General features: G+C 40.8%; 3 protein-coding genes across 4 annotated transcripts; 1 reads left to right on the forward strand and 2 right to left on the reverse strand.

Annotated features, from left to right (window-relative positions):
- Positions 1 to 2,807: 2,807 nt before the first annotated feature.
- asb14a (ankyrin repeat and SOCS box containing 14a) lies at positions 2,808 to 7,845 on the reverse strand. 2 transcript variants are annotated; one of them, XM_062545114.1, is made up of 10 exons: positions 7,806 to 7,845; positions 7,327 to 7,496; positions 6,662 to 6,714; positions 6,453 to 6,584; positions 6,146 to 6,304; positions 5,292 to 5,537; positions 5,008 to 5,179; positions 4,293 to 4,836; positions 4,026 to 4,179; positions 2,808 to 3,828 (listed from the first exon to the last, which is right to left on the reverse strand). In XM_062545114.1, the coding sequence occupies exons 2-10, from the start codon at positions 7,449 to 7,451 to the stop codon at positions 3,647 to 3,649; spliced, it is 1,767 nt and encodes a 588-aa protein (XP_062401098.1). In that variant the 5' UTR covers positions 7,452 to 7,496; positions 7,806 to 7,845; the 3' UTR covers positions 2,808 to 3,646. The 2 variants fall into 2 exon arrangements, with proteins under 2 accessions (XP_062401098.1, XP_062401097.1); XM_062545113.1 differs by lacking the exon at positions 7,806 to 7,845 and adding an exon at positions 7,609 to 7,732.
- Positions 7,846 to 11,808: 3,963 nt separating this feature from the next.
- On the reverse strand, positions 11,809 to 13,817 carry rps23 (ribosomal protein S23). Its single transcript, XM_062544676.1, has 4 exons — positions 13,660 to 13,817; positions 12,771 to 12,930; positions 12,557 to 12,677; positions 11,809 to 11,993 (listed from the first exon to the last, which is right to left on the reverse strand). Exons 1-4 carry the CDS (start codon positions 13,661 to 13,663, stop codon positions 11,847 to 11,849), a joined length of 432 nt encoding a protein of 143 aa, XP_062400660.1. The 5' UTR covers positions 13,664 to 13,817; the 3' UTR covers positions 11,809 to 11,846.
- Positions 13,818 to 15,972: 2,155 nt separating this feature from the next.
- atp6ap1la (ATPase H+ transporting accessory protein 1 like a) lies at positions 15,973 to 24,227 on the forward strand. The gene is made up of 7 exons (XM_062545729.1): positions 15,973 to 16,073; positions 18,916 to 18,956; positions 20,412 to 20,497; positions 20,657 to 20,901; positions 21,287 to 21,337; positions 21,482 to 21,725; positions 21,905 to 24,227. Exons 1-7 carry the CDS (start codon positions 15,973 to 15,975, stop codon positions 22,139 to 22,141), a joined length of 1,005 nt encoding a protein of 334 aa, XP_062401713.1. The 3' UTR covers positions 22,142 to 24,227.
- Positions 24,228 to 24,296: the final 69 nt, after the last annotated feature.

Here is a 24,296-nt window from a genome sequence, read left to right on the forward strand (position 1 = left end):
GTTTAGGAGTGTATTTATGGGGATTTTTGACCATTCTTTCAGAAGCCCAACTGTGAGGTTGCACACTGATGTTGGACAAGGAGACTGGCTATCAGGGTCCACTTTAATTCATCCCAAAGGTGTTCTATTGGGTTCTACAGGACTCTGTGCAGGCCAGGCATGTTCATCCACAACAAACTCTGTCATCCATGTCTTCATTAAGGTGACCAGACGTCCTCAGAAAAACTACCTATGTCCACGTTTTTGAAGATAAAACTTGTATTTCAATCAGATTGATAGTCAAACTAGAAATGTCCCCGTTGTTCCACATTTTTAAGATTATGTCCCGATATGGTCACCTATCATAGAGCTTGCCATGTGCACTGCTGCACAGTCATGTTGGAACAGGAATGTGGCATCCCCAGCAACAACTTTGCAGAACGTTTAACAATTATCTGAGTAGCCTACTTAATATGCTGGAATGAATTACACATTACACTTACCTCTTTGGAAACAACACACACATTACACTTACCTCTTTGGAAACAACACTGTTTTGGACCAACCATAAACAGGATGTGCATCCGTCATTGATTATGATCCCCTGGGAACATTTCCTTTTTCATAGTTTGCAGTTGGTTTTCATCTAGTTTGCAGTTTGTTTCCATATTTGCTCGTGTTGTGAATATTTGCAGCGTTTTCTGAGTTTGAAAGTGTTTTCTGAGTTTGTGTTTTTCTGAGGTTGCAGATGTTTTAGAATGCATGTGTTGAACTTTTGACCCTTCCAACATAGGACTGTAGAGCTTAATCAACGAACAGGCCCTATACTGTCTCCACGGCTTAGTTGATGTATTTTCATTCTGAAAACCACACTTTGGTCCATTTTCACCGGAGTTACTGGAACACTGGAGTACTGGAGTATCCATTCACACTTGGGATATTGATCTGGCCAGTTCTGTAACAGGTAGAGATTCACCTGCTTTGGTGCAAACAAAACGAACTAGGCTACAGTACATTAGAGGGGTAACAATGAGATGACCCCCAAAACAGGAATGGTTTTACAGGTGGTAGCAACTGATAATTTTTTCACTTTGATTTTTTGGAGGGTCTTGTAATTCAGCCCTCTGTAGGTTGATCATTTTAATTTTAAAAAAACAATGTGGCATCCTTTCAACACATTACACAGTCCATATCAGTATTCAGCATGATGTTTTTTCCCCATTGAGATCTGATGTGTTTTCAAAGTGTTCCTTTTATTTTGAGCAGTGCATTTCTGAGAATATCTAGCCTGGGTTTCCCATACTGCCTTGCGCGGTGATTTCTTTCACGCTGCTAAGGCAGTCTGGAAACTAACGCCCCCATTTTCGCCTGATGTTGGGGGCCAATCACAGAACAGGGGAGAAAGCAAGACCATGATGAGCTACAGGGGGTCAGGATTTGACTGATTAGCTTCGCCGATTAGCAAAGCACTTCCTCGTCGCCATTTTCCAGAAATACATCATGTCCGGTGCCGTTTTACCTGCGTTTTACTCATGCTGATTGGTGGCTGTTCCACTCTCAGCTCATGCACGAGCTTAGTGTGGGCACGAGCTCTCCCTCTGTACCTTACGTCAATCGGTAACCTGGCACTTAATTGGCTAAGTAAAACGGCACCGGAAACAAGCCCCTTGAAACGCCATGTTGAAGCCTGAAAAAATCGTTCAATTTTGGCACATTTCACTAGCCTAGCATTCCCATTGAAATGAATGGGGGCGGGACTTGTTCACTTTCTCCAGTTCTTATAATACCTCCATGATGAGCTATGCAGAGACGCATTTGATTGACATCCGTGGCGCCCAATGAACGGATCTGGGCATTTTTTCAAATACGAGAAAATGAACGTCTGGATGCCAGACCACGGCTATGTCCAGAAGTCAAGGGTGCACGCTGGGTAGTACCTTCTTCCCAGTAGCGTAGCTTGCTCCTCAGTATGCGTCCCTACCTACATTTGGACAGCACAAACTAGTTGGCGTCACCTGACTCGGGGAGGGGGGTGTGTTGACGATTTGCATGACACGTGTGGAGCTTGACCTGCGCTGCGCAATAGACCTCTGAAGTTCGCCTACAAAAAAGCCACCATCTTTGCCCAAATAAGGAGATCCGGTATCTTGAGATTTTTTCTATGGGAAAATAACATGGGGATTTTCAATAATCGCACCTGTTAAACTCTCGCGGGGATGATGACATTTGAAATGCAGACGTTTTTCACTACACAGTTTTGTCCACTGCCGTCTAGTGGATACTGTTATCTTCGGCAGGTGAAGACGGCACACTTTGATCTTTGCTACCCCAAAGCTAACTTACAATGCAACTTGCCATAGGCAGTTAGCTTCAATTAACTCCCGGATCTCCTTATATGGGCAAAGATGGCGGCTTTGGATCCTTTTTGTAGGCGAACTTCAGAGGTCTATGGATTATGGGATATCTGAGGGCAAAAAAGATGCATCGATGCACGCTTGGAAATCACGCCAAACGAAGTACCCAACTAGTGAGAGCGCTTGACTTTCGGACAGTCTATTCTGACGTAACTTCCGGAAAATGCACACTGCCCAGCGTGCACACTGATGTTTCAGACACAGCCCACGTCTCATTTGAGAAGTGGGAGGCGTTAGCCAGGCTAGAGAATATCAGAAACTTGCTGAAAACCCAAGTTATCTATGGTGGTCCAGAAGGGTCACACAATTGTCAGAAAACAAAATGACAAAACTAAAGGCAAATTTGCATTACAGAAAAAGCAGTGAGAAATATAATGAAAATATAATGATTTATTCATAAATAATCATTCAGGAAATAAATGTTTTATAGTGGAATGGTTGCCTAGCAACACAGACACACCACAACAAACATTGCATAACAGGTGCTTTTTTGAAGATAATTTGCCTTGTTTAAGAAAGTGCTGCAGTGCTTGTCCCAGTATAGCTGTAGCAGAATGTAATGTAAACAATCAACAAAACACTATAACACTATAACAGTCAAATACAATTTCAGTAATATTTCACATAAATCGCTTCATAAACAACTAAGAATCTTGCCTTGGTTTACCAAACATTGTATCTTTAGACACATAGTGTTAAATTAACATCGAAATGTTGAGAATTTGCCTGGGTGCCAGCCAAACTTAGCCCTGCCCACAACATTTGAGGTCGGGAAGTTCGGTCTGGCATTGCTCTGTTGTGGCGCAACTATGCTCGAACCAGAGCTGTTCGGACAAATCAAATTGTCAGGGCGGGCTTTATACAATGATGGACATGATCAACGGTTGAATTAGTTTACAACAAAGATGCTGCGCTGATTGGTTGTAGGTATTTCCATTTGATTGATTTCCCCCCCAATCACAGCCCAATGGAGCAGTATCAGACTCAAATTCTGACTAGAATTTTGAGTATAGGCTATGACAGCGTCAGGCTAGTTGAGAATTAGAGCACATTGAAAATGGGGAAATATGTAAAAGAGCTGTGGCACTGAGGTAGCAATGGTGTTCCTTACCATGCAGGCATGAGCACCCAGGAGCAGTTTGGCTTTCAATGTCACATCTTGTGTTGCCAATGCTTTTGTAAATGCATGGTAAACAAACAGTGTGCTCTGGTAGCGGCAAACATCAAACAGCTAAACAGTCAAGCTCAGGAGTTCATGTCACATGCCTCATCTTGTTTCTTTGTCCGTAGAGATCATATTCACGGTACAGGATGTATTCTTTAAGACGGTCTGGCAGAGGTAGGAAGCTCATGAAGACAGGTGCTCGGAGACGCAACCGGCCAAGGCAGTTCCTGATTCTCAGCCGGCACAGGTGTTGAAGGGACCGCACATTTTCTGGAATGTTCACTGAGAATAAACTTCTGTCCAAATTCTAATAATTCATCTGAATTACCTGGTATGAAATTAACCAGCTAGGGCATGAACACATCTCTCAAATTTTATTAATAATTCATGTTGAGTTTAATGTTCAACAAATAACAATACATACCTCAGTTTGCTGTATTACTCCTAAAGGAGTAATCATTACTCACCTTGAATCTGGCAGATATCTGACCATTCTTTGTGTTCCACCAGAGTAGCCTTGAGTTTGGAGCAGAAGGTGACATGGTCAACATAATCCATCATGACGTGCACCACATGTCCAGTCAGATGCTTTAGCCAGTTCACTGTGATCACTTCACAAAACTGTGTGATATGAGAGAATGTAAACATGTTCCAGTCAGAGATAATGCAATAGCCTACTTAAACTGTCTAGTAAGATAAACAACCTGCACTTATTCTCCCTCTCTGACAATTACCATGGCGTCCTTGATGACCGTGTTGGTCCAGCCCTCATAGTCAACAGGCACATGAGACCCTTGACCATAAGGGCAGTCAAAGCATCGCTTGACATCATAGCCATAATTGAGCAGCATTCTCAGGAGAACCTCATCCTTGAGAGCATGCTGCAGTGCCGAGGGATAATGTGTGGGATTGACACGTGATACGTAGTTGACATTAGCACCATAGCGGAGCAGCATGTTGATCAAGTCATGGTTACCCGTCCGTAATGCTACATGCAGACACTTGACAGGATCTTGGTTTGGCATAGCGCCAGCCTCTAACAGGATCTTCACACAGCGTAAGTCCTCACTGGACACTGCAAAGTACAGGGCAGACTTGCGCTGGTCGTCATAGTTACGGCGCACCCAAGGATGGAGCATGAAATTGGGGTCGTAGCCAGCAGACAACAGCATCTCCAAGCATTGTGTGTGGCCCCCAGCAGCTGCAGAGTGCAGAGGGCTTATGCCGCTATCATCCACAGCCTCAAACGTGGTCACAGGGATGAGGAGAGCAAGAGCCCTGTGGATGAGAGTACATTTGGTGCTTCTGTTAGTCTGTCCTAATTGAGATTTTATGTCAATCATGCACAGTATGCTTTGTACATTTGGTCTGGATCTGCCTGTGATTACGATGCATGGGCTAATACAAGATTCCTGAGCATAAATAGGCTACTTAAGAAGTGCTACTCACGCCACATGTCCACGATGAGCCACTCTATGAATGGGGAGATGCCCTGTGTGTTTGGGCACATTAGGATCTGCCCCATATTGGAGTAGGAGGGAGATTACTTCTGGGTTTCCAGATGCTGCAGCTTCAAACAATATAGTGGCACTGTCTTGTGCTTGGGACCCAACATCAGCCCCTAGCAAGCAAGTATCCAGGACCATGTCAGTATTTTTAATAACATACTAGGGTGTAATTTTGCAATTAAGTTTAAACTTGATGCCTGATACATAGCAATGCAACAAGCTCACCTCTTTTAAGCAGTGTGTGGACGATGGCCATGTGTCCGATCTGAGCTGCAAGGGCCAGAGGAGTGAGCCCATAGGCACTCCGGGGGTCAGGAGATGCGCCAGCTTTCAATAGCAGCTCCACAAAGTCGTGCTTTCCCAAGCGAGCAGCCTCATGCAGCGCAGCCCTCCGGTGGGCTCCCTCTTGGTTAACGCTGGCACCCATACAGAGAAGCATCTCCATCATGTCATGATAGTTGTTTTGTATGGCTGAGAAAGCATATAATATGACCAATCAAATAGATGAAAATAATATTTTACATAATGTAATTCTAAACTTTAGCCGCCATTATCATTATGTGCTATGTGTTTAAATGCCTTCAACACCGATATATTCAGTCAATCACATGGCAGCAACTGAATGGTATGTAGGCATGGTCAAAACAATCTGCTGAAGTCAAACCAACAACATGCTATGAAAGGATTGACCACCACCCTATAATTTTTTACCTCTGCCAAGGAGGTAGGCCTATATGTTTTCATCTGGGACCGGCGTCTGTCTGTCTGTCTGTCTGTCTGTCTGCAAGATAACTCAAAAAGTGATGGATGGATTTCGATGACATTTTCAGGGAAGGTCGGACATGACCCAAGAAAGAAACGATTACATTTTGGGACTGATCCGTAATTGTGTCGGGATTCCAGAGGCGTTTATGTATTTAGCTCAGTGGTGTGGTGTAATGGCATGGTATGGCCACGTGGTGCCGATCTGAATAGTTTAGGTTCAAATGTATGACAGCCTAGGAAGAACAATGCAGGCGGAGGTAGCTGCGCTCTCTGAATGCTTTTCTAGTTCATTACATTAGGCTACTTTTATTTACCTATGACAAGTAGTGTCGTCTCCTCATTATCCAAAACATTGGGACAGCTGCCCTTGTCCAGGAGAAATGAAGCATTCTCAGTCAGACCCTTCTCCACAGACAGGAAGACGGGTGTCTCTCCCTTGTGCGTGCGCTTGTCTACTGCATCCCTCGAGGAAGCTTCAAGACACATAGTTCAGACATTAGCCTGGTAAACTGATTACTCTATGCTACATTAGCCTGGTAAATTGATTACTCAATGCTACATTTGGGCCAACCTATGGAGTTTGGCCAGTGCTGTTCAGTGTTAGTGGGTGTTGACACAAACCTGCAAAAGTGATCTCTAGGAGTGTGTAGTTAGTCTGACTGGCGGCCTCATGTAAAGCCACCCAGCCTCTGCTGTCTGCCTCACAAAAGGTTTTCTGTCGGGCTGTCAGATTGCGAAGAGCTACCTCATCACCTAATGCAGTGGGAGAAATACAGCTTTCAGCTGGCGCTCAGTAATGTGTCCTCCTGTGCATTTTGTTGCACTCATACCTGTTCTAATGGCAGTAAGGACTCTGTCCAGTTCAGAAGGCTGTTGAGTAATCCTGTGAAAAGCAAAATGATATTGATGCATAATGAAGGTATCAAGCTGCATGTGTGCAACATTCAGCTGTTATGTTTGAAGACAGATTGAATGATTGTTGTGAACACAAGCCAAAATCAAGTAATACGTTGACTATGAATATGAATAAACCCAAAAGTTATTGTCAGTTAACATCAAGTGACATTGTTACCAATTGTCAGTTGGAGAGGTATGTCATTGGAGCCCATTAGGCCTACAGTACAATGCCTTTTATCAAAGATCCTTCATTACTCCGCTTTGACCCTCTGCTTTTATTACATTAGTACAGATGCAAAAGTCCATTCTAATTCTCATTCACATACAATTCAATTTGTGATGTAACTTATCTAATTGGGTGGTGTTCAGTACACCTTGCCTTTATTCAGTTCTAAATACCCACATGTTTGTGGATCTCACCTGAAATCATAATAATCAAAAAACATGCTTTAATTCCTTCACTGTTTTGTTTGATTTGATTTGGACATTTTAGATTTCTTAGCTGTTATTTGCCACAAATATTTGCATCTGCTTTTCAATTGCCTCAAATACTGTATGTAATTCAAGAAGCCAAATATCTCGCTAGGTGACAGTATACCTATGTGCACTTCCAGAGTGTCCCTGTAACTCAGTTTGTTTGCTGTGCTCCAGCAGGCTCTGTTCAATCACAAACTGTGTGGCTACATCCTCATCCAGGATCAGTGCTGATGATTCCATGTCCATCTGTCTTTTTCTTGCTCAATGTCTGGCTTTATCTAAAGGTGATCTCTGATGTAATATAAAATGTGAAGAACAGTGGTAGAGACGAATGTTAACAAAGAGTGCATTATCAAATGATCTAATTTGGCACATATGTTAATAATATTATATTACTACTTACACAAACATTTCACAGATCATTGTACTGAACACTTGAATCGAATTCTTAAGATGAATACTGAGACAATTCTGACAATGTTTGGTGGAGCAACACATTTCAGACATACAGACAGTTCTCCTCTCTGTCAATTTTCCTAAGAATAGACCAGTCAGGAAACCCTTTTGAACTAAAATATATATCTTATCGCCTTATATTACCGATTGTCAGCAAGCAGCCTTTCTGTTGTGTCCTTCAGTGGGGGTCTGAATGATAGCACTTACTGAGCACGGAGATATAAATATTGCTTCATAGCTATAAATAACTGATCACGGGACAGACCAAGGGCAGTCCCCCACTGGCCTACTGATCTTCAGTGACACTTTTTTTTCTGTCTCTGTCTATCGCAGAGTGTTGTGGGTTATAGAGGAGAGCACAGGAGGGACCTCTCATCCACTCTGATCAACACAGTACCTTACAGTTAGCATGATTATTAGTACAGAGCACCTGTGAGGATTACATTAATTTCAAAAGGGGCCACTTAATCTGTTCTTGTCACGTTGTCAAGTTTAGTATGCTAAATCAGAGACACTTATGGCTAAATGTAGTAATCCCTTGTTTCTGATTATGACACATCCCTGCTGAAAAAAAAACAGACAGACCAGACTTACCACCAGACTTACAGTAAATGCGCTATATAAATACCTTACCTTACCTTATGGTTTGCTGGTTGACCAGCTTGTTTGACCACAAGGTTGACCAGCTAGACCAACAAAACTCTTGTGAAAACATACCTTCAGCTGGTTTATCCAGTTTACGATGGTGACTCAACGGCTTTTGCTTGTCTTACCTCAAGCTAGTCATTTTAGTTGGTGTTGCTAGTCTACATTGCTGGTTTAACTGGCCATATCAACTTATGTTGGTCATTCTAGCAAACCAGCATGACCAACTTTACCAGCTATTTCCGACATGACCAGCTTCCTTAGTTGGTCATGCTAGCATGTCCACCTGATGGCCCAACCAGCTACACCGGCATAGACCAGCAAAAGCTGGAAGAAAACCAGCAAAGACCAGCTAAAGCAGCTGGATTTTCCAGCAAGGATGTACCTCTGCAAGTAATATTTACCTTTCCCATACTGAAATGTTCCGTTTAGTTCATTTCTAGGAGGGGTGGAACTCAGATGGTGGCAGAGAGGATGCTTGAACACCTCTCATCCCATCAATAGACTTCTTGAGTAGATGGCCTACCGGTTAGGGCTTCGAGCTTGTGACCGAAGGGTTGCTGGTTTGATCCCCGACTAGAAAAATGTGGGTGGGGGCTGAGCACCACTCACCGCACCACACCCATGTCCACGGCTGAAGTGCCCTTGAGCAAGGCACCTAACCTCTCACTGCTCCCCGAGCGCCACTGTTGAGCAGGCAGCTCACTGCTCCGGGTTAATGTGTGCTTCACCTCACTGTGTGCTGTGTGTGTTTCACTAATTCATGGATTGGGATAAATGCAGACTGAATTTCCCTCACAGGATCAAAAAAGTATATATACTTATACGCTCACTGGCGAGCTAATCTCCCCAAAATGTTCCTCTGACAATAAAATTTCCTTCTGAATGGAAGTATTTCTCATCTTCAGATCTTATCTAAAGCTCAAGCTGTTTGTGTGGACTGAGCAATATTGTCTTTGTGATGAGCAGTTAGCTTAAATACAGTCTGTGTCCACCAGATGGCAGGATTCACTACACTGAGTTCTACACTGTTTTGAAGTCATGCCAAATGTATTTCTCACACCTTACCTTTAAAGCAACACCATAGTTCTTTTACCAAAATAATGGCTTCAAACATATTTGATGATACACCGATTTATAATAATGAAGAATGTCATCTATGACATTGAATCTTTTTAACATATCATTTAGCTGTAAATTGGGTGGGGGATAAATGCAGAGACCAATTTTTCCTCACAGGATCAAAAGAGTATATTATACTTAAAGTTCAGTGCCTTTAATTCAGCTTTGTAATGGTGATCTTTATAGTTTGTCTTACTTTTAGCCCAGGTGGGAAGAGGGTATTGTACCCAGGTCCATCCATTTGTCTCTGTCCAGTGTTATTCAAATGTTGACAATGTAATCATATACAGTGCCCTCCAAAAGTATTAGCTTAAAGTTAAATATAAAATCATCTTTTGGAAATTTATCTTAATGCCTTAAAGGTTGAATAGTTCCTCATTGTTTCATTTAAGGACATGAATTTTCTTTGTGAATGAATAATGTATTGTAAATAAATAAATGTTTTTCTTAAAATACAGTATTATATGCACTTATTGTGGCTTTTTATTTGTTGATAGAAATGCTCTTAAAAACCTAAATGTTTTTTTCATGTTGCAAGTCGCTTTGGTTAAAAAGCGTCAGCCAAATGAAATGAAATTAAATGTAATGTTATGTACTGTTAAAGTGCAATGAGGCAAACCTCAGCCTTTTCCGCCTCATGCACTCCAAGTGGGGTAATCTCCCTGAAACAACAGCAGATGTCTAAGAGCAGAACAGTTGAATAAAGAGTTCAAGATTACCTTTTTGATCTTATGTTGCTCCGAGTCATGGATAAGTTTAGCCATCTGATCATCTTATGCCTTAAAACCAGTTCTAGCATAGACGTGATTATTGCTGTCAATTTCTCCGTTTTTGACTTTCCCAAAATGATTACCATCTCAATTTCAGGGCCAGGTAATTTTCCCGTTTTCAACCTGACCCCCAATCAGTGTTGTTCCATCAAATCACATCTCTTCACAACATTATAAAATGTTTAAGTTCTTTCATATTTCATTTGTTCTTATGTTTCACATACAAAATATTTCTTGTTTAGTCAATTTCATCTTCTATTGCTGAGAGGTTTGAACCTTCTATTTTATTTGGAATAGCACCTTTGTTAAACTTGCTACGCAAATGCAAGGAACAAATACGGTTATCTGATATAATAGATAGATACTTTATTGATCCCTAAGGAGAAATTCAAGATGATAATGAACAGAATCAGGAGGTATTTTACCTTAAATAATGGCTTCAAACTCATTTTAGTGGAGTACTGCATCTGCCAATGGGGGGGGGGGGGGAGGAGTTTCTTGTCAAACTAATTTATCCTTTAACCAAACAGATCAGTTGCCATTCTTAAATTAGCAATGGACTTTTAGTTAGTTCTCTAGCCAGATAGTTGTCTGGACTCCGTAAAAGAACACAGTAGGAAATGTTGCAGTCAATTGGCTTCATGCAGCTAGAGGGAAGAGCAAGCCAAATCTCTTCACAGATGGCCAATTTTTTTATTTTGCAAAACCAGCCTATTATCAAACAAGTGTAAAAAAAAAAAAAAAGTACCATGACCTACTGGCCTATATGGTTCTGACCAAAGATTTAAGAGCAGCCATACAAAATCTCAAGGATGACTTTACAATGCTGCATGCATCACCATATTTTGGATGGTAACTTTTAAACTGTTACAATATGAGATTGCACATTAGTCTGGAGAGTCTGCTCTGTATTTCCACTGCACAAGAGGCATGATCAATATGTATAGTTTAAATGACTGGTTGAATGACTACCCAAGTGTACAATGACAATCAGACCTATGAGCTGGGTGCGCCTAGTGGATAAACCAGTTTGTGATTGGTCCCCAAACATTTGGAAGGGAAGCAGGAGAGATAAAGAGTGAAATCCAATTGCAGATCAGACTATAGGAGGACTCAAATGAGGTTAGCAAAGAGCCTATTGCCGAGACATTATTTATGCACATCAGTTCATTGCCGCCCAAAAATAAATCCGCAAACCCTTAAAGGAACCGTATGTAGGATTTTGGCCAACACTGGTACTGCAATCACGTTCAAAATACTGTAGAGCAGTGCATCTCCTCTCCCTCCTTCCTGAGCCGAAGTTAGCAACCCAGACGCCAAAACACCACTGAGTTTGATTAGTAGATGGCTGGAGGGAGGTGCATCAGGCCAATACACACAATATGTTAACATCAACATCAGTTGAGGGCTGCAACTTCACTTTTTAAAGGACAATATCCTGGCCAGACTACTGTTGTCAGTGAATTCATTCTCATTTCAAATACTTATTTCTTAATGTCTAGTAACATCAGGGCCATTTTATGATTAATTGAAACACATTTCTTACATATGGTTCCTTTAACTTTACACATTGTTAAAATGGTATACAAGAAAAAAACATATAACATGGCTTCAGAATTGAAAAACCTTTATTGTATTCAAAGGGGCTTTATGATCTTGGTCTCTCTTTCTTGCCTTTGTACAAAGCCAGGAGTGACACATTGGCAACTTTCACCACCTTGAATCGCACACCAGGGATATCACCAACGGCATGGCCCTTGCGACCAAATCCTGCCACAAGAACTTCATCGTTTTCCTAAACACAATGAAAGTGAGGACGTCAACTTCAATTCTACTTATAGCAAAGCAACGTCTAGACAGAGGCCTGTGTCCATTTAGCTTTCTTTTTTCTTTCTGTGCAGCAACATTTTTTCAGTTGTTCCAATGAGGAAGGTGTGTATGCAGCCACCTGGAGAAGGGTGCTACATCCAGCATCTTGTTACAAGCATTCAGACAGTTATAACTTGCAGATTTAACTTTAGAATGGGCATGTGGGAAGTGGGACGTGTGTGTGTGTGTGTGTGTGTGTGTGTGTGTGTGTGTGTGTGTGTGTGTGTGTCTTTTTTTGGAAGTTAGAGAATCAGTCACTGTACAATCTAAAAATCCCATTGCTGTACTTAAGTTCACAATACCTGAATTCCAGCCCTATTGTGTTATTCAAAATAAAAGTCTGCGATAAAACACTGGCTTGAAGGACTGCCCAGCATTTTTTGCCAGAAAAAGAAAAGATTACAAATGGACACAGGGACCCAACGCTAAACTCTGGGTAAATACATCACTTATTTCCCAAACACACATGAAAACTGAATATTAACTTACCTCAATGAAGTTCAAGCAACCATCATTTGGAACAAATGCAGTAATTTTTTTGCCGTTCTTGATCAGCTGGACCCTGACACACTTCCTAATGGCAGAGTTGGGCTGCTTAGCTTCAACACCACTGTGAAGAGGACAACATGTTAGTTCTTGTCTCATACTTACATGTCTTTCATAATATGTAAAGAACTATAATACCATCAACCTCTTCACTTACACTTTCTCAAGGACAATGCCTTTGGCATGAGATGCGCCACCGAAAGGATTGGCCTTCAGAGCCGTACCCAAATGGGCCTTCTTGTACTGTTTATCGTGCCATTTCTGCTCACGGCGATGGTTCCGCAGCTTCCTGGCGGTACGCAGACCACGACACTTGCCTGAGAAGAAATAACACGCAACACCCCTTATTATTCAGAGATATTGAAAACGCCATGTTACTCCGATATACCACCTTGAAAGCGGAGTTATTCACAAGATTGATTCTGACATTCTCACAAGTCAACAGAGCTTTTGAGATTTCCCTCATCAATATCGTTCACGTTTATTAAAAGAGCACTTTTAAAAGAACAATTGGCTGTAATGGTCCCATTTCCGCCAAATAGTTTACGCTGTTCCGATGCGAAATGGAAGAACGATCAACCTTTATGTCAACATCCCGAACATGATAACGTTACCCTCAACGCAAGTTAGGCTAATTTTCAAAGGTGCTATGCTAATGTTAGCCCAAATCGAGGCAAATACGGCCTCGTACACCAATATCAATAGTAGTCATTACATTAGCAGTATTTGATGTTAACAAGTACGCGTGTTTATACTTTATACTAAAAAATATTTATCAAGGAGAGTTGTAGAGGTGTACGGGAACGCATCAGATAAACGACACTTGATTCGCTTGATTCAACCACGATTTAACGCTAGCATAAAATGGCCGAGCTCCACGTTGTTAGACATTTGTTAGAAAAAAACGTTTGAAACACAATCCTTCTTGCGTTAGCCTTTAGTTGAAACGCAACAGCAGTTCATAAGCTTTCTTTGTATCGTTCAGAGCTGAATAAAATAAAACTTAACACACCAATAAGCTAAAAATTGTAAAAACATACACCTACCCATGTTTGCAGATTACGAGCCCTCGCTGGAAAGGAAGATCCCAGGGTTCCCAGCGCAAATGTCTGTCTTTCAAGACCCGGAGGTGTCTTACGATGTGCCTGGTTGTATTAGCTTTTGGTTAGGCTTTATTGAATTGTAATATAAATTATAGCATTGAACATTTGGTACAATGATTATGTAAAACATGTGTAAAACAAATCAAAACATGTGCGATCAAAATCTACAAGGAGTAGCCTAGTGCCTCATCAGCCAGATGGCCAGATCCTATGGTCAGGTATACTTTCTAACGCCTGCACTAAAATGCACCTTCTTCAAAGTCGTCATAGAGCCATAATTCTACTTTTTCCATTGGGGGAAGCATATTTGACATAACTATTGAGGATCATTCTTTTTCTTTATCTTTTAAAATCCATGTTTAGCGTGTGTATATAAATATATAGCTTATTGCACTGCTTAAAATAGACCGTTACAGTAATTATTAGGCATAATAAGTATTAGGACTACTACAATTGGCTTATAATATAGGCTAATATTAACAGTAGCTTACGGTAGGCCTACTTAACAGAACTATTCAAATCTGGACTGGTCTGTAGGCTAGTGGTGGCCAGGCTATAGGCCACAGAAGTCTCTACACTGTAGAGTCTACAGCCAGCTAATTTATGGTGGAGGGTCAGTGTGACAGCATCTCCTGATATATTCTGCTCCTTTCATTTTTACTAGGCCTATACAATAGCCTATTGTTTATGGCCTATTTAGGGCAACTCTTTATTCAACTTTAACACACATAAAACCTTCAGCATCTTAACATGTTCATTCATTAGGCGCACACCCGGATAAACACTAAAACAACCACTACAGGTGATGGTTCATGAAAAATGTAGGCTATGAGCTGGACGAAGGCCACATGCATCAGTCTTCAGAAGTGTGGTATCACCCTGAAATGTGTGTGTGTGTGTGTGTGTGTGTGTGTGTGTGTGTGTGTGTGTGTGTGTGTGTGTGTGTGTGTGTGTGTGTGTGTGTGTGTGTGTGTGTGTGTGTGTGTTCGTTATTTATTTATTTTTATACACATTACATCAAAATTACATTGAAAATGGCCCAAACCACTAACCTGGGAGAGTCCAGACCAACCTACTACCAAATGTATATTTACTCTGCAGGTCCATCTGGAGAGCTTCCCATAGACCTTTGATGGCCAAATGTCTGCATTTCAGACTCATCTGTCCCCACAAGAGATTGTATTATCTGGCTGCACAGCTACAGCAATTACTCTGTTAAAGTTATGCGATTTTGTTTTTGTTTGTGACAGAAGTTTAATCCAATATGTGCGTTAATCTGCAATGGTAAAAGAAAACATATGCCTATAGCCTTGATGAAAAATGAATATTTTTTTTCGTAATTGTTATTGTAATAATTAGAACTGTAATAATTAGAACAGGTGACATTTTAGGGCTAAAAATCACCATGTGGGATAGTGTGGTGAAATTGTGCAAAAAGGGTATTTTATTCCTGCTTTGTGGAAATGTTACAACAACCACCCAGCCCCCCGTGCCATGCTGCTGGAGGTGCAAACAAACGCTTAATCGCCATTGAGATCACAAGAGCTGGCTCAAGGGTTGTGAAAGTGTTCTATCATGTTTGTTTGTATAATAATGAAGGCACCGTATAGCCATCCATGTGTGTTCACTAGCTAGGCTATATCATTTTGGCATCTAACTCTAAACATAGGCAGTAGGCCTAGGCCTAAGTGTTTACTCGAGACTAGATTTTTTTTTTTTTTTTTTACGTTAATCACTCCTCCTAAGACATATTGTTATTGTCTATCCAAAGTTAAATGTCTGCTTCGAAGTGAACTGATGGTCAAATAACCCAAAACTCCGATATTGTTCGCACCTCCAAGTGGTGTGACGCGCCAAGTGTGAAAGAATGTGGCTTCCGTTAGCACAGAGAATTAAATGTCTGATATAGCCTATCCGTAGACGGACTCTGGAAGAAGGTCCCTTATTGGCTTATTAGACAGTATTTGGTCTGACATTGAGTTGTCTGTGTAAGGTAAGTTAAACGATAATGAGAATTTTAGGCAACGGTGGATAGAAACAAACATCTGTTGTAGACCATTTGCTGTAGTGACTGATGAGAATGTCTTGCCGTCGCATGTTCGTGAAAGGGTGTGACCGCTGATGTAGCCTTCGATTATCTTTTCTCTGGATGTTTATTGGCTGTTGCCCATGCCAATCCCGGCGTCAAGGCTCTGACTATTACCGAAGCAGATTATGAAGCAGTCATCATCTGTGCAGTATCATCTGGACGTCCCCATGGCACAACAAAGGATTTTTACGTGTTTTATTTTATTTTTGTTTATTTTCTTCAGTCTTGCATCGTCGTACAGTCAAGTGCCTACCACTGTACAGAGGAGGTAGGTCTGTTAAACTGTCTTTGTTGAAGGATCGAGGTTGGGATGCTGTATAGCCTCAACGTCTGTAATTGTGTTACTGTGCAGTGGAAACCTATGAGAAACAAGCAGTTTATTACTTACCCTTTGTACGTTGCATGGTAGACCTTATGCTGTGCTGAAATGTGCAATTATTTGGTTTAATGTATTTGGCTAATGTAGGTTAACTGCATCTATAGGCTATTGAAATAGACTGGCTCTATCAGTGAAACCTAAGAAAAAATCTATTTGTGTTGGCCTGTCGGAATCAGTTTACAAGACAAATCCATGCTGTAAAGGCAATGATCAGAGCAGAGGTTTTCTATTCGTCTAGAAACATGTTCTTTGTGTTCTTTGAGGAGATGCTGCAACACACTGGAAAATTACTGAATATTTTGCATGTATAATAGGCCTGTAAACAAGTGCACCAAATGATTGTAAATATGGGCCTACTTGAAGTTACTATGTTATAGCCTTGCAATGACTGCTGTTGTGGTCAGAAATCTTTATATTCAGTGCCAATGTGACTGGCACAAATAGAAACATGTTGAATTTAACCTATATTGAATGTACTTGACTATCCTATAGCCTACCTTCAAGTAGTAACTTGATCACAACAATAAATGTATATGATTATGCTAGTTTTGGAATGCATCTTGACATGTTAGCTTTTGACACAGATATGCTATCAAGACAATGGTCTTGTGTCAACCTTTAATCTTTCCCAGCATACGACAAAAGTTCATGAACGCAGTATCTTTCAGTTGTTTTAAACATACACGTATCTCTGAAACAGGCTATTAATGCAGCCTATGGGATAAGAGGTTCCAGTGTACCATATTTCATTGTAGTCTGCTAAATATGGTGCTTCAGCCTACTTAAATTTGGTGATATTGAAATTTGAACCAACATAACAGCCCAGTATTTTGTACTTGAATGTGCCTACATGGATCTAAAATTTTTAGTTTTTAGTAACTCCATTGCTCCACATGATGGCTATGTATTCACAAAACAAGATGTTAACAGGAAAACCAAATTGTTGTTCTACAAAAGAACACTTTAGATTAAGCTCAAATAAGATAGATGTAAAGTGGTAAAAAGAAGACTGCGATTTCAGTCATGCTACTGGTAATTGGTTTCACTCCAACATCTTTGTGTTTAGTACTTCCTGAGCCCTTTGCTTGCATTGGAAGATTTAGTGGTTTATGTGGAACGCCACGTGCTCCACTCTGTTCGAGTGTTACAGAACAAGATTTCTGAAGACCCTTTGATGACACAGGTGATGGTGTGAACGTGTTCCCATCTGCTGAGTTGCACAGCATTAAAAGAGGAAATAAAAAAAGCCCTCCTAATTGGCAGCATATTGCCTCAAGGGCAGCAGGCTGTTTTGTCTGTCTGATTTCACGCCTGCACAGATGGGGCAGGCATGCTGCATGTAGGGCAGCCTGAGCTTTAAGTCCTATTACAGATTTGTTGTTGTGATTCAGTGAGGTGCTGAGCAAAAGCCGTAACACTTGCTCTCAAAAACTCTGTCGCTTTGAGGATGCTGCTGCAATGCATTGCATGGTAAGAGAGGTCAGCCAGTGGACTCTTTTGATGATTATATAATAGTGCCAGCCCACTCCAACACTGGCCCACATGTTCAGGTGCAATGACTGAGAGCCCTGAGCTTAGCTGCATGAACTGGCAGCTATATTCACCAGGAAGGGGGATGGGATTTGTGTTTATCTGGAACATCCTCATCAGTCTAGGAGATTTTTTTTCATATGGCGGCATTTCTGCTTGACTAAGATGTTTTTGGAAGTGTTATGTAGGTTGTGTTTCCAAGTGGGCTCTGTGGTAAAAGAAATGATAACTCAGTATTTTGGTCCATTATGTAACATACTGGCAGTGTTGCAGTTCAGCTGTCTGATATTAGGTTATGAAAAGGGCCTTCTCTATATTCAGAATAAAGAAAAGTATGTGTACTTTATTTGTATCACATCAGAAGCTTTGGATACAAATTCATAATACATTGAGATTGCTCTCATTGTCAGTATATACTGATCATATTATTTCTCAAGCTGGCAGTGGCAAGTTGCATCAAAACTAAACGTATTCCTCACGACTCTGAATATGGTGCTGCGGCTATGAATGAGTCAGAAGGGCATGTGTACTAGAGCATTAAGGCAGGTCGGGCATGCTGTAGTTAACCCACTGCTCTGATTCTGTGACCATGCTGATGATCCACTGACACACAGCTGCTGTTGCTCTTCCTTGTCCTTCAACCCTGCTAGCTGTTTAGGCAGGTATAGGCAGACCTCCTCCGGCCAGCCTGAAATCCTGCCAGCACAGCTAGTCCCAAAGGTCCAGCAGACCCTTAATCATGTCTTAGAATCTCCCAGCTAAGCCCATTTTATCTGGCATTATGGCAGTGATTAGATCTTTAAACAGTTCATCTTAGTATAATCCAGGTCTCTGTTGAGGAAGTCACAGTGACAGCAAAATGACCCATTGCGATGTGGAAAATAATCACAGAAGTTGTTTTCTGGTGTTGCTTCATTGCCTGTAAAACAAGAAATAACATTCAGCCTCACATGTTACCTAATAGCCTATATGACCTTGGCTTCCTTGTTGGTACGTTAGTATGAGTAAATCTAAAATGCTATCTTCTTAACGAGTGCATTACAGACAGGCTGAAACCAGATGGACAACATGGATTTGGTCAAACATATGATTAACCATGAGTTCTCTGTTGTATTCAGATCTTAGCTTATCCTTCAGAAGGCCCATCCATTTTTTTAATTCTTTGTTGATTAAATGTTACAATACATTTTTGTTTCTACAGTTTGGATGCCGCCTCACCTCAAACCAGCAATGTCAGAAATGGTAGGCTCATTTGTTACTAATTTTCCACCACATAGCTTATTCATAAGAACAACATTGGATTTTGATTGATATCGAGTGTAAACCTTCTTCGGGGGCCAAAATTCAATTCAATTCAAAAAACATTATTTATCCCCGAGGGGCAATTTCTCCATGCAGGCATAGTGACATATAAGACGCACAACATATAAGACATAAAAGACAAGACAAAAGGGAGAACAGGACAGACAGGGGGGTGTGTGTGTGGGTCCCAGTCTCCTAGTACCAGGAGAGAGAGAGGAGGAGGGGGCTGGGAGCATTTGAGTTCAGAAGGTGAATAGCCTCAAAAGTAAAAGTAGCCTTCCTCCTGTTGGTCCTAGCAAGAGGACAGCGTAGGCGCCTGCCAGAGGGCAGCCATTCAAAAACTCTGTGTAAGACATGGGTAGAGTCTTCTAAGATGGAGTTGGCTTTTCTTAGGGTTGCCTTGTCATGCAGTGCCGTCAGGATGTTAATCAGAGTAGTGCTGAGTAAGAACAGAATATGTATTTGCACCAGTATAGCAATAGTCCTGGGGGCAAGCTCCTCATGTCAAAATAAATCACTACTTTAAGCCACTGACAAGGCTCAAGGCCTGTACTGATAGTTGTGGGTTCCTACAGACACAAACCAAAGTCTCTGAACTGTGTTCAGGTAGAAGTCAATGCAGTCAGTGCATTACTTAAATTCTTCTTCTGGTCACCACCATCAGGAGAAGTCCTTAAGTTGACTCCCGAATAGCACAAATACTACTGTCAATGGACGTAACAGGAGGAGAGTTTAAACTTTCTTCTCACATGATGATGGCAACCAGAATAATAGTAGCCTATAGGCAATGCACTGATTGTACATCTTTGTGCTCCTACCAAGTTAAAATGACTTCATGTTTTCTGTACCCTCTCCATAGTATCATCTCAAGTGACATTTTGAGCCTCATCAGTTTACTTAAAATGCTATCACTACTGTTTCATTGTAAATGCATATTCCGGTCTTCAAAACTACTCCAATTAACATAGTTTTGGTCCCAAATGATCATCCAAAATTGGTTGTTTTTAAACAGGACTTGTTCTTTTATTGATGTTGAGTTTGAGTAGTATTCAGTATGATCCTAATATACAGTGTAATAGAGAATTCAAATGGGCAATGTTTGGGGCTAAGCTGTGCGAATAGAGAGCTATCAATGGAGCCATCCATCTGTGGAATGGAATAGAATGATAACAGAGAGGCCACAGATGGTACTGCAAATGATCCTACCCTAAAACCATAATGAAGGCTGAACTTCCCAAGCATTGTTTTGCCAAGACAATCTTCTATGAGATTCATCATTCACAGTTCTTTGGTTCTTAATGTATTTAAGATAAAATAAATAAATAAATGAATAAAATGAATGAAAAATGAATGAATCTTTTCAAGTGATTTTAGTGTTAATTACTGTTGACACAGATGGAGAGGGCAGTGGAGGCACCAGAGCCTCGAAAGGGGAAAGCACATCGCTTGCTGCTGAAAACCCACCGAAAAATGTCCTGCAGGTATGTCATGAGGTTCACACTTTAAGTTCATACCTATTGACACAGAACCAGACATTTCATGGTATCATGGTTTCATTTTATGGTATAGCATAATGCTGACAACTTGTCTATAATCAACATTTGTGCTGTTCTATTTTGCCGGGGGGGGTTTCTCTTCAGCCATATGGATGGTGGTTGTACTCGCCTCTGCACACCAAACGGAAGCTGCTCCAGGCCCCTGGATCCATCCTGCCCTATTCCCCCCTGAAGGTGATATACAACGGCAAGATGTGTATCCTCTTCAGAGCTCGCAAGCTGGCCATCAGGTACAAGAATTACACTCTGGTGGACCTCACAGAGAGGGCTTTTGGCCCAGAGGCACAGGTGGACACCAAAGGCTCATCCTGCAGCAAAGACAAAGCCACGTGAGTTCTGACTCTTAGCATTGTGCATTGGCAAAATGAAACTTTTTCTGCAGGTTTTTTTTTTTTGTGTCCTCTTGCATCAGCGTCCCTTTGTTACATAATGTTATTTCATCTCATTTAAAACTGATTCCTATAAAATGTGAATTAAACATTTACAATGATTGCCATTTATATAACAGATCTGAGATTATAACAGATAATAGAAACCATTGTAAAACCACTGGATCATAAGTCCAGGTACTGCAAAATAATAATAATAAAAAAACATTACATCAAATATAAAGAGAATGAGAAGAGAAACCTATGTAAAACATGTATTATTGTGTCTCTTTTGTTGTCATGATTCATTCATTCTTGCTTTCATGTCTTGTGTTTTGTTCCACAGTCTCATCATGCGCTTTGGGGATGTAGAGGACCTAAGAGGGTTAGCTATCAGGTTAGTCTCCGACTCCTGTGGACATTGCCTGTGTGTTTAAACATATTTCAGTCATAGGCTCAGTATGCTTAAATGTTCTTCTTATTATTTGGGAAATGCTATGATAATGCCTATGATGATGCTCATTGTTTGTTCTCTGTATAGACTGCAGATGTCCAACACATTTTATGAGTCAGCTGGGCAGAACTGGTTCACTCTAGATAGCGTCCACATCCACTACAACTGGACACATGAGGCCACTTTCAATGCCACTGATGTCTATGCCCCTTCAACCAACTCATACCACTGCCAACATGTCAGTAGCCTCCAGAAATATGACACCCTCCTGGTGCCAAGCTCCAATACTGATAATGCTGCAAACTGGCACATCACATTCACTGACTTTCAGGTTTGTATTTAACTCTTGTTTTCTGGCAGATCAGTCTCTCAAACAGCTCTGCACATGTCTCAAGAATCGCTTAACATTAAAATGTGACATTTGGTACACTTGACCCTATTTGACAACATTTCCCACAAAAGGGAGAATTTTTTTGACAAACTCCCTACTCTCTTTGTTTGAACCAACAGATTCAAGCTTTCAATGTCCTCTCCAACAAGTTTGCCTCTCCCAGTGACTGTGCGACATTTTTCACTCCAGCCATCCTGATGGGTCTGATAACCTCTCTGATCCTGCTGCTAGTTCTGGCGTACGCACTGCACATGGTGGTGCACCTCAAGCACATCGACCGCTATGAAGAGCACAAGACCACTGTCTACTTCCCCCGTAGTACAGAAGCTGAATGCACAGAGAAAAGCAACTTGTGAGCACAGGTTCCTCATGTCCCCTCAACCTAGCCCAACTCCCTGAGCCCCTCTGAGAGACAGGCAGCTCTGTGATGTCTGAGGGATGCACCCTCCGTGGAAGCCACTGACATGACTACAGATCAAGCGTTCTCTCCTGCACTGAAACAGGGGGCACAGAGTTATGGACTATTCATTTACGGTGCCGAGCTGTTGAATTCCTTTGACTGGGCAGATTCTGTTCTGACTATTTCACAAGTTCCAGTGGATATGGACAGTGTTGGAAGGCATATGCCTCTTTCATTTGTTGAAAAAAAACATCTTAATTGATGAAGAGGAAAGAAGGAATGATCTATGACCAGCTAATATTGCATATAAGCTTTTGGATGAAATTCAAAATGAAATTAGCACAACATGTATTTATCCTGCACTTCCAACATCAGTATTAGCACAACATTTATGATATGGTTAGGCTACAACCAATTTATTTTAAAAAGCCATTCATGTTTTATAGGGGTAAAAGAAACAGGTATGTTACTCTGTTCAAATTGTTGTTTGTTCTGTCTATAAGAATGACAATGTATTCTTGATGTCCATTACTTTTTTAATTCTGAGTTAATAAAAAGGGTTACACTTTACTTGCAGGTATCTACATAAGAGTGACATAACACTGTCATGAACGTGTCATAAACATAAAAGTTTATGACAGAACGTTTCTATCATTAAGTGTTATTTGGTTTTTGTCAAGTTAGGGTTAGGGTTCCTGAGTCATGACAGTTTCATGTGATCGTGACTGTGTCATGTCACTCTTATCTAGATGCGTGTTACCATAAAAAGACTATAGTTGTGAACATAGTAGATTCCTACTTTACAATCAGCTGTTTTGACTGTAAAAAATGGCCTAAAATGAGGTTGAGCAATGACTTTGTTTCCATGCACACCATATTCCGGTTTTATTCAGAATAATCACAATATTCCGATTATGCATGAGTCATGTAAACACCTTATTCCAGCTGCCATAACCAGATTAAGCTCATATTCTGAATACTGAAAAACGGAATAACAGCCGTATGCCTCTTTTAGTCAGAATATTGTGGCATGTAAACACATTAGTCGGAGAATGCCCCTTACTAAATACTACATTCCACCTGTGCATGTTCATGCAAGGAATTTTGGTTTGATGCCCTGACATTTGGCCAACCATGAAAAGTGTGGCAAAAAGTTTGTACTTTGAGAGTGAATATAAGGTCGATTTATTTATTAAAACCTTAAAGTTTTTCAGATGGAATTTATAAATGGATGAAAGTAGGCTATTGCTCAACAACGCAGGTTTTCTGTTCACTGCAGATGAAGAATTGGTGAAAACAACTGAAAGAGCCCTATTATGAGGCTAAAATGATAGAAAAAAAAAACAACGGTGGCTCTAATCTGGCCATGAATGAAATTCGGGGGCAGGGACCATGTAGACATCATGATGCAGATACTTGCACCGCTGCTTTATTTCAGCATAATGCTGATAACGGGAATATTCCATTTCTGCTTGACATGGAAACATCTTATTCTGAATATTGCCACCAGAATGGTCCTTAATCGGAATTAGGGTTGCATGAAAACATAGTCAATGTTTCTTCAATGGTTTGCAGCTTATACTGTACATGCCATTGCATTGAGTAATTATGTTACTGGTTCTTCATTGGGAAGATGTGCTTTTGAATATGTCTTTGAATTTGTGAAAATTGTATCTTGATTCTGGTTTTGTAAGTTGCTTTTATGTTTTTTTGTGTTAACAAAGATGTGTATTCTTTTAAGATGAGCCATGGACAGTTTTGTTAAACTCCAAATTAAGTCCTTTCCATTAAATCTGCAAGTCATTGAATTCACCAAGCTAATGCAAACAACATCAACAGCTTACTGTTGTGTAGTGTCATGCAGCATGCCTGTGGCTAGAAAAGACATCATAGCACAATAACCAGATGATTAGCATTGTGCAATGTATATTGGCAATAATCATACAAAATGAAAGGGGTAAACAAATGTTCTTGGGCAAATGTAATTATTTCCTTTCTCTCTTGCTTTCTTTCTTATTTGACGATGGTGGAATAAAATCTTTTGGCACAGATCTTTTCAGAAATGTTGTTAGAAATTTGGACAAATGATATACATGTACAGTATAATGGTG

Source organism: Sardina pilchardus, chromosome 9 (genome assembly GCF_963854185.1).
Source record: "Sardina pilchardus chromosome 9, fSarPil1.1, whole genome shotgun sequence".
NCBI classification, from domain to species: domain Eukaryota; kingdom Metazoa; phylum Chordata; class Actinopteri; order Clupeiformes; family Clupeidae; genus Sardina; species Sardina pilchardus.